The sequence below is a fragment of the Ptychodera flava genome, chromosome 16, assembly GCF_041260155.1.
Source record: "Ptychodera flava strain L36383 chromosome 16, AS_Pfla_20210202, whole genome shotgun sequence".
In the NCBI taxonomy this organism is placed as follows: Eukaryota; Metazoa; Hemichordata; class Enteropneusta; family Ptychoderidae; genus Ptychodera; species Ptychodera flava.
Genome location: NC_091943.1, coordinates 12955033 through 12966160, shown reverse-complemented (window position 1 = coordinate 12966160; position 11128 = coordinate 12955033). Strand labels below are relative to the sequence as shown.

At 47.0% G+C, this 11128-nt stretch overlaps 1 protein-coding gene across 1 annotated transcript in view; it reads left to right on the top strand.

Moving 5' to 3' along the window:
- The first annotated feature begins 1245 nt into the window (after positions 1–1245).
- Positions 1246–11128, top strand: part of LOC139114038 (uncharacterized) — a 50348-nt gene continuing 40465 nt past the window's right edge. The window contains exons 1-2 of the mRNA XM_070675514.1: positions 1246–3379; positions 4507–10447. Of these exons, the coding sequence (XP_070531615.1) occupies positions 1466–3379; positions 4507–9387 (6795 nt within the window). The 5' untranslated portion in view covers positions 1246–1465 and the 3' untranslated portion in view covers positions 9388–10447. The remainder of the gene's footprint in view (positions 3380–4506; positions 10448–11128) is intronic.

Sequence of the window (11128 nt, the reverse complement as noted above, 5' to 3'; positions counted from 1 at the left end):
GCACAAAAACACGGCCAGCAAAATTAATATCGTTTTATCTTTACGATCATGCGTTTCGACTGACAGGACGGAATAGTCATGCGCATTACTTTTTCCAGTGAACCGGATATAGAATTTCCTGACGTTTAGGTGAAAGGCGATAGAGCTGCTGAAAGACCCCAGAAATTGAGATTAATGTGGTAAAATATAAATTACTCCGTTGTCATATTGTGTACCTGTATGCATGGTAGAACACGCCTCGGGGACAGATATTCAGACCGTCACATTTTTACAGTTCTTTTCTGATCTATCACTTGTGGGGGCTTATTTTGAGGCTTTTAGATTTTCGAAAATCGAACATTTTATTTTTCTTCATAGACTTACCACAAGGATGGCGGCCATTTTGAATTTCAAATATTGGTTAATGATGGGTGTAATTTGTTTCCCAAATCAAAACTTTACACGGTCACCCCTGATTGTTATCTTGATTTCGGAAGAAGATGGTTGAATGTTTAAGTGAGGAAAGTCTGAGCTAAAGTTCAATTTCGAGGCGGATACTACCTTAATAGAGCGTCCGGAGCGGTAGGTATATGTGACATAAAAGACTTGTTCTAACACTCTGTACGTTGTTGAATTGTGCTTACCAACGGGCTTGCGCAATGACCTCACCTATTGAATTTTTTGTACGCATTCCTCAGTCATACATACCGTTACTTCGATCATTTTTCATTGATGAACTATACGGAAAAGGCGACCTGAAGCTTTCAGCGATCTAAACCCCAAATGCCTATATATCGGCGCAGCGAAAGCTGCCTTCCAATTTTCATTTTAAATCTGTCTCCCCAAGATATGACCTTTTGAAGACTACTCGCTTCACCTTCATAGCCTAGGGATTGTTAATTCATACATCCGCGTATTTACTCTGTGTATATTGATTCAAATAAAATAGAAATTTACGCATGGCTTTACTTGTTAAACGTGATAACGGAATGGCGACGCTGGCATCGTCTGTTACTTGGTAACACCTAGATCACGTGCATTTTCCGTGTTGTTAACGTGCGCGTGTTCGATGCAGCCATATCGACAGTCCAGATGACTTTGTATTTAATATCGCTTCTTTTTTTGACGATCTAATCACCCCGAGGGAAATTAATCTGTAAACTTAATCGATTTGTATTGATTTGACCGGAGTCAAGTGCATTACAAGCAGCGTTTTAGGACCGTTAAGGTGTACACAACTTGCCTGGGCATATACCATCATCGCAAAGGCTTGCATAATTGCGGCATTGTAAATACTTAAGCAATTTTGTGTTTACCAGCTGACGCCTCGCCCAATGAAGGGTTAGCCCTCCCCTGTTAGGTATAATTGACCATGAAAATTTCACAGATAGGCACGTTACGCGGGAGTGCGGGCATCAGGTAGGGTAATTGTATGTAATGTAATATTGCAAAGGCAGGGCCGACTCGCCGCGGTAATAAGCTAGCGATGGGAAATTTACATTCAAGTCAAGACGCCAATATCATCTGTCACTTGTCAGTAAGTGAACGCGGTGCATCGAATCGGGAGGGGCCGGCCACACCGTGCTCAGTCAGCGCGTATTTGAGTAACTCTACTATTACGACGGTGCTATTCAGCGGCTTAGGTGCGCTGATAGTGTGGATTTACATCAACGCCATGCGAGGAATGCAGGTCTTTCAACGAACAGATGAAGACGAGACGTCATCATGGGTAGACTCGGAGGGCAACTGTGTGCTCGACGCTGACTCGTACCTAAGTCCGACAAATACCGTCGACGGCGGCTGGAGAGCACTGCCGGGAAGCGGCTCTCAGTCTCAGCGCACAAATAAGGAATACCGCGATATCCTCGACGACGACGAATATGAAGATCTGTGTTCGGGTAACAACGTCCACAAGAGATTCAAGGTGACAGGTCCCGGGAATGTGAGAATCAGGAATAAATCCAAAATGTTGAGGACACAGTACTTCTCTGGTCTGCACGTGATCAAGGAGGAATCCGAGGAGTTCAGTGAGGAGGAATCTAATGATCAAGAAACCGACCGTGATGATGATGGCGAGCATAGAGACGCGAACTCACGCTATCGACTCAAAAACAACGCGCGGAATATAGAATCGTCTGCCGTATCAGACAAAGCTCGACGGAGCCGGTCGGTTGACGGGGTTGACGACAATGGCAAAGAAGAATCGGACAGTTCGCCGCGTGAGGGAGTCTACCCACTCGAGTACACTGACTTGGAAACTACCACGATCAACTATGAGCGCCTGCTAGCCGCGATTCATACAGCCCAAGTCACGGCTCGCAAGGTTGATATATTAGTTGAGAGCTTAACCAACCGCAAACAAACTGGTGGAGTATTGCCTAATTGTGGTCGGCCCACTGTTATTATCAATCAGGGGGCGGTGATAAACAAGAAGTTGAAGTGGTCCAAAACCGATGAGCGCGGCAAACTGCTTGACCACTTAAACGCAAACGTCACCACCTTACCTGCGCCCGGCAATTCTCACGGTCGGGGAGTTCCTAGCACGGCGGACGGGCGTACAGGGCAGATAACAGCGCAAGCAGCAGGTGAGACAGCACAACCCTTGCAAAACAAGAACGGGAAGTTGATACGCTCGGCCGCCGCTGAAAAACCAAACTTAGCGGTATACAAAGACGCTTTAGGCTCAGACGCAATGGAGAGTTTCCACAACGACTCGTCGTATGATTTACACACAGATACGCATTACCTGCGTCAGAACAGAGTGGACCAAAATTTTAATTACGAGCGAATCCGCACGGATGCGGGCGGAGGTGAGTCGGAAACGCCGCGGAGAGCAGTTACGACTCGCCCGGGTTACGATAATCACCAGAGGAGGATTTACGAGCAATATATGAAACGTAAAGAATTGGCCGATCCTGGCGGTAGTGGAATTGCATCAGGCCACTCAACCCGAGGTGATTACGGTACTTCTGAGGGGAACAGAAACTACACACGTATGCGCATTGAGGACAGCCCAACCCATTATTTACGCCCTGCAAACAGAAACGAGGAATATAACAGAACTTTGAACGTGAACTATCGCGATAACAGGGATGCGATAACGGACGCAGATAGCGGTATAGCCAGCCCTAGTAGCAGTTACTCAACTAACAATCAAACCTACAACAGCAGACAGACAGTTAATACAGTTGTCCAACCCATTCACTCCGAAGATGTTCGGGCAAGCCCCACGGGCCCGAGACATTCTAATGTGTTTCCTCAAGACGACATATCAAATACTCCACAAACAGATCGGGTCACGAGAGCACGCGAACACAGAAAAGAACTGCGCACCACGGTCGTAGTCGGAGATAATAGAGACCCCTTGAATCACAGAAAACAAGTGACGCTTAGAGACCAGGTAAGGTGTGGTGTGACGTCTGTTGACTTTGAAATAGAAAGCAACATTAAGTTGTCATTTCTATTCAGGTAGGTATGGCGCCAAAATAGGAGAGCTCTCTCGAGAAATGTTGCCAAGCAAAGCATATGGTCTTGTCTGTTATGTGCGCTTTTAAACGTCAGCTTACACTGCCTACAACGCTTTGTGTAGCTTTTCACTCATGAAGGCAAATATGGCCTCAACTCAGTGATTGTGTGCAATACCGTACGCAATAGATCAATTCCGCGTCTTCTGTAGTAAAAAAAACCTGACAGGGAAGTGTTGTTAATAACTTGTAGTGTACAGTCTTTGAAAGGCGTGAGTGAGTGCGCGAAAACCAGTGACCGTTCCCTACCTGGCGACACCTGAGTAAAATGACTTAACTCAAGAGATTGCTGTAATCAGGGTATGTCAGAATGTAAAATTTATGGGTTTGTGTACACTTGTCTGATTCAAAATCATTACGAGATTTCAATCTCTCTCTCTCTCTCTCTCTCTCTCTCTCTCTCTCTCTCTCTCTCTCTCTCTCTCTCTCTCGTTTGTCATGTGACTGTCAAGCTATAGGCCATGTACACAGTAACAATACGCACTCTTTTATTTTACGTCCCCGTGGGCATGGTAGTATAGTAGGCTCCGATTTACCTCCCTCGTCAACAAAACAATGTTCCCTTTGTTATTTAAATTCTACAAGAACAAAGCTGCTCCAGCCTCGTTCTGCGTTCCATGCACGACCTCTGCCCAGAACCGCGTTCAGCGCTGCGCGTTTCAAGAACCCCAACTGAGATTTGACACACAAAGTGTGTACCCCTAAAATTATATTAAAATTTTCGTGTGTGCGGCATGAATCAAGAGATCTCGTCGTTATTCAATTTCTCTCTTGCAGACCTGCGATGGCGTTCTCGGGAAAGGGCGCCACTGCATCGCCAATTTCAGCAAATATCACAACACCACTTTTCAACTATCTGACAGTGCAACCCGATTCATTTAATGTACTGTCTGAAACGCCTCTTGACACAAAACATGAAATATGCATGACCAGTCCTGTTATCCCCGTACTTCTTATACAGCTTATGCTACCTAATATTTTGTCGTTTTTAATATATTTTCAGGAGAGGTTTGAAAACGACCCGCTAGAAGAGGCTCTATGGCGAAGTAGAAATAAACGAGCTCCGATTGTTGGCGATGAGCCAAGTAATCTCGAGCGAACATACTATATGGATGCAAGGCCGTCTAGTGCCTACGACCACAGCATACCAATATCGAAACGACAGGAAACTTTGCCAAAGGCAGTCGACGGCAGCAAAAAGATGGAAAGAACGCTTTCGCGTAACAATCATGATATATCAGTCAGGTCGGCTGGAGGTGGATATATAGGTGTTTATGCGAAAGTTAGTACTGGCCAACCGCGTGATTCGAAAGACGATCGGACGAACACGGAGTATTTCGCCGGCGAAAAGTTGGCTTCGCCGAGGGAAAACCTCCCGCGGGAATCGCTCATGACGGATTGCTCGCCGACTGTGAATGTCAGAGAGAGTCGAAAGGCGGAACAACACGGGACGAGTCTGCGAACGAGGCAGGAGATGCGCTCGCTCAAGTCACCACCTCCATACGAAGCACACCTCAGCGATTGGCAGGAAAGACGACGTGGAGATCAAGGCCAACCCGTTGCTGGGAAACGGCAAGATCAAGTTTATCACGAAGAGTTGAACAAACGCTCAGAAATGAACCATTCCTCTCTGACGGACCTTTCTAGAAATCAAAACGAACTAGTGAACTTTGCGGCGCCTGAAAATCCGCAAGCAAGGGACCGACCGTCATATCGCAGTACAATAAGATCGATCGAGAACACTTTGGCTCGAGTCGACAGGAGGAATTTCCAGCTCGGCAGGGGCAAGCGAAGTCCAAGTCATAGGTACTCGTACCCTGCGGTCAGAGAAACGCAGCTCACGGGCAATGAGATGGGAGATGAGATAGCCAAGTCAGATCCATTTTCGACACTCAAGTCATCACGGGGATCTCCAGATGTTCACCGTGTAAGAAGTCTACGAGAGGGAGGTGAGGCAGCTAATCAAGTAAGTAGGGGATATAAAGAAGAGGAAGAGAAACAGCAACTGCGCCATACGTGGAACCAATCAGCTGTTTATCAGTCACCCGGTCAGAGGAGTGACGGTCAAAGACCGGCCAGCGATACACACGGAGCCGCCGCCAGCGGAGAGTCAATATCACCGATGGAAAGGCGCATCCAAGAGTCACTGAAGTCGTTAGACTTGCCTGAATGGTTCAAAAACTCTGACGTTGTGAGGAAAAGTCTGGAGAGATCCGAAACGTTATCAGCCAGAGAAAAACCGCCTCCGTACAGGTACAGCTTTCCTCCGAGAGCGGCGATGAAGAGAACCGTCTGGGGAGGGCAGCAGGTCGCCGCAAAAGCTAGAACTTTGCCTGTAGCTGGTGCGACCGCCCCAGAGCAGTCACATCCCATGTATCTTCAACCTGAAAATTTGGCCTCCAATTCAGGGAAACCGCAACCTTTCTCGAGCTCCTTCGCACAACCCGTTACCATGACTACAGAGCCCCGTTCAACTTCATCCAACTCTCAAAGGAAGACCCTCCAATCTAGTTCAACGGGAACGCCGTTTCCAGCCCACGTGTCATCACAGGGTAGATCGTCTCCAGGGCAACACGAGTCACTTAAAGTATTTGAATCACCATGGGAACTTCGAGAGGACTTTCAAAAGCCCAAAGCTACCGCACAAGTCATCCAGTCACCGCGGGCCTCGGGGTTTAAGGAGCCAAGACATCGAACTTCCCAACTCCGAAGCGATGACGTAAAGAAAAATATGCTACCTAAAAGTTCGGAGACGTTGCGATCAAAAACATCACCGCGAACAAGGGACGCATTTTCAAGACGTACCCAGTCTCCTTTCCGGATTAAGGTAATCTGTCCCCAAGAATATTCGGATTCGCCTTTATCTGATTCAAGCTCTCCACCGCCAGTTTATGAACCGCACTTCCTCGATGATCAGACATCAGAAAGCGTTTCTGCTACAATTCATTCGATAAAGACTACCAGAAATGAAGTCAGTCCCGAATTAAACAGCGTCAGTCAGAGACTTGAGGACGCCTCTACGTCAGAATCGGGTTCGTCGTTTACGTCGGTGTCAACCGACTGGAAAATGGTAGAACCCCATTCGATTAAAAGTTTCACGCTTGGTTACAATAGACCCAATCAGAGTACTCCGACCCATCCCTCAACCGAGCTGGAATCAGATTGCGGTCGGAATCCGCCCGCGGCGCAAAAGGAACCTACTTCTCCGTCCAAAACGATACCAAGAAAATTAACTTCCCCAGTCCACGGGAAAGATACGTCAAAAACACCACCTACATCCCCAGAGCGCCGCCAATTCACATTGAGATCTCTGCCGTCACCGGAGGACAAACTCTCATCTCCCGAGCGACAAAGGCTGACTTCACCCGTCAGAAACTCGTCAACCTTGGCAGGGAGAAAATCTACGTCACCAGAAAGAAAAGCGGTGGAAAAGGCACAGTTTGCATCCGTAAAGCCGAAAACGTCACCGTCGTCATCTCCAAAATACAGAGACTCTCCGTCGTCAGGTGGTTTGACACCTCCCCCAACGGTTGCCTCGGTATCGTCTGGAAGAGAGTCGTGCTCCTCCCCGGATTCACCATCGTCATTTTATTTATTCAAAAAAGAGGATAATCTGTCTTCCCGCAACACCGCAGCTTCTGAGTCAGCCGTGGGGAAATCTGCCAAATCAGCATTCCCAAGCCCAACCCGAAGGCAGCTGCCAAATTTTTACGTAGAAATAAAACCGCTCGCCGCGGAAAATGGCAGTGAAGACAGAAAACCGAAAACCGCGACATCCAGCAGTCAGACAGACTTGACTCTGACTTCAATGGAGCAGATTGAAGCCCTCGCCACTTCAGCGACCGATTCGCCCGGCAAGCTGGCAAAATATGCAACCCAGCCAAACCTTGCAAACGCCTTTCAGCTAAGCTCGTTCGGAATGGAGGAGACGTACGATTCTGACGGAGAGACATGGAGGAAAAGCGACTCCGCTCTGACGAAACGCAAACCTGGACTCGGCTTATTCGGTTTCTCGGGCGCGCTGCAAGATAATGACTCACTCAGAGACGCCAGCAGCCCGTTACGAAAGAGCGACACGTCAATAATTGGAAAGAGAGTTGAGTCACTGCCGACAGTGAGGGAGGAAGGAGTATGTGATTTCGGTGCTAATAACGCATTTGGCGCCGAAGTTGAAAACCATCCAAACCCTACGGCTGAGAGACGGCCCTCCAAGTCCATGGAAAACTTAAAAGTGAGAAATGAACTCTCTGCCCTGTTTAATGATAGGAAAGTGTCCCTTAGTGTTAGCGATCTCTCAAATCGATCTCGCCTTCGGCCTGATCCGAATTACAATCCAGATGGAAGCCCGAGGGAAGATTGTCACAGACAGTTTCCCATGATTTCGTATTCCAGCCAAGATCTTACAAGAAAGCGCGACCATTTGCCGGGAAGTAACCAGGATCTGGCTATCACAATCACGGATACATCTCTGAACGAGGATGGAGGCAGTTTCCACGACAAACATTACCATAGCGACACTTTCATGTCGAGTAATGCCAGTATTCATCCGCCAGGAACGACAATGGAAGAAGTGATTGACAGCTTGCTGGCGCTTTCCCCCAGTCCAACAACCAGCATGCATGATCTTGGGAAACAACTCGACAAGGAAAGGGAATTCGCTGAATTGAGTTTCTTCGACTTTCCATCGAGCCCGAACGTGAACGAGGATGAAGTCCCGTCTACCGACGTCAGTACGGCTACTTTAGATTCCGTTATCGTGAAATCACCGACGGATGAAAGTCTCTTAGATGAAAACGAACTGGTCGAAGACCACGATGACGGCGCGTTGAGCGAAAAGGGAGACATTCTCGGCGAAGAGCTAATCATGGTAAAATGCAGATACAAAAAATGCGGGAAAACTACTCCTTTGAAAGACGCCAGAAAGACATACAAATCCTGTCACAATTGCTACACTTATTATTGCTCACGTGAGTGTCGTAAACTGCATTGGGAAAAACACAAGAAAAAGTGCATTTTCAGTCGAGTTGGAAGCACGTGCAAACATATTATATACCACAGTCGACACGATGATGATTGCCAGCAATCTCTTTCCAAAATTGCGCGCACTGGATATTTGTCTCGCGGACGAGGATGCATCATGTTACTTTTCGGGGATCCCGATTCTGCGGATGAGTATCTTAAGTCGGGCGTGGGTGAGATGGATATACCGCCAACGTTTACTTCCCTGCGAGAGTTGGAAGAATCTGGCGTCACCGGTGAGCACATGACGAGTTTGATTAAGATGTGCAAAACGTATAACCCAGAAATGAAATTTGTGCTGAATGTTGCTGTGGTGGTCAGCAGCGAGCCACCGACCAAACCGATCCCGAGACACGATGGAACGACGATAAAGAAATGCGCCAAGGTGAGGCTCAGCGAACAGTTGATGAGTCCAAGGCGAGACGCGCCGAAAGTCAAAGAAGATACGGGTACGATGATACTGACCGCGCCGCCTGGTTCGCAGAGCACCGGTGGACTAGATAAAAAATCCCGCCAAGTATGCTTCATAAATATCCAGAGGAAGCTGCGACAACGTGGAGTCAGCCTTCGCCATCGCTATCCAGCCGTCTACAACAGATTGTGTGCCTGGGTCGAGGACAACGAAAGTTTTGCACCAATGAGCATCTATCCCTTGGACGAGGGCACGGGAAAGCAGTTCATGTGCGTCATCATGCCGACATCTGACCCCGATGCCTTGGGATGGGTGTCCAATCCAGAGCTACTGGAAAACATTGACCTTGACGCGGAGATCGAACGGCTGGAAAGCAGCGTGGCAATAGCCATGGAAGAATCGGGGAAGTCGCCCCGTATCGCAAGTCAGAGTCACCGACCAGATAATTCGTAACACGATTGCGTAGACGTGTTTATATATGGAATGCACATGACAGTGGTTGGTTTCATAGGTTTTACATGAATTTGTTACTCACTTTGCCGCCCAGGACAAGTGAACAGAGTTGATTATTACGTGTGGTGCATATTTCATGGAGCAGACGACAGGCAGCGACAGGAATCAACAGGTGGTTATTAAGAGTTCGCGGCTATACCATTTGTTGCTAACTCTATCGACGCCTACGGAAGTATTAAATACAGAGACAAACTCAAAGACAAATCGCACAAATTTGCAAGCAGTTTATGGAAGAAAACAGAAAATGTGTCGTTCCGGTTTTTTCGCGAGTTAAATTTGCCAAAGATAGGCCTACCTGTATACTGCTGGTCATGTTCTTCAAAATACTGTCTACGCACGCACAAGGCAAATTTCGGATGAAGATATAGATGATTGTTCGGAATTGACTTCACTCTTATTTGGAATTTGAGAGCACAATTGGCGAATTTGAAACTCAGGCGAACTTTGTAACTTCAAGGTACTCGCGGACATTCTGAAATATACGTCTTCTGAGTCGTCATGGTAACGCTTCCGGTCTGTCGTTGCCAGGCAGCCGCGAGAAACACGTGTATTGCACTCAATACATTGACGCTTTGTGGATTAGAATGTATGGCGTGTGGATTAATTCGCCCCGGTTGCCTCTTTTAACAGCTTGTTGAATTTGACTTTGAGTGCGAAACTGCAAGATGTGTCACTTTTGATGCCCTGAATACACCTCCAATATACCGCCAATTATTTGCAATATTGTAAAGTTCGTGACCCAAATGTACTCGTGCAACCGACCCCCATGGACGCTAAAAGCTTTACAACCATGGGTTTATTTGGCAATATGCCCATCGAGATTACGTCTGCTCGGAGAGCGACGGGTTTGCACACACCAGCCTTGGCAGGTTTTCAACTCGTCCCCCGTGGGCAACCCGAAACTACTTTAAGGATGGAAAACAACAAGAGCACGAAGTTGCCAGGAATGAAAGAGAGGCATGATGTTATCGAACTAGTTGATACTCAGCGGACTTGCAAGGTAAGACTTCTGGGCGTTTTAATAGTTTATAGCGCTAATAGTTTCGCGGCAAAACAGTTTTGAGGCAGTCAGCGTGCCTGATGGGACTTCAGCAACAACTCTAACAGGTGACAGTGAGTAAACTGACTTTTTGTGTTCGTCGCCGAAAGGGGTTTTAACGCTGATTGACGATCAGGACGTTACAACAATAGCCTGTAATTGCATTATCGGCGCCTCCTCCCGCTAGTTCAACAGTCGAATGGCGTGCCATTGTCGACACTTACACCCGTTATAAACCTCCTAATCGATTTTATTGACCTCTTCAGTCACACGCCGGGAACAAATATAAAACTTTGCCAAGCCTGTAATTATTTGTGTATCTTTTGCATGACTGATTTGTAACTGTCTCAGTTTTGATGCCTGAAAGTTAAACTTACAAAGGCGGTGGCGGGATACGTCCCTCACTTGTTTTCGATGACAAGCGTGAAGTTATTAGTTTTCCTTCATTATTAAAATAGTTTCACATTCAAGCAAAGACTACTTTCATCTAAGAATGTTAAAATTCAGTCGAGTTTATGCACAAACTTTAAACCCCTGTAATGAATCTAATGATTTGAAGGGTTACCTACATCGCTGGCAGTGTATTAACCATCTAGTATCAATGATCCTCCCATATTGTCAACTATGAAATGGACAATAAGT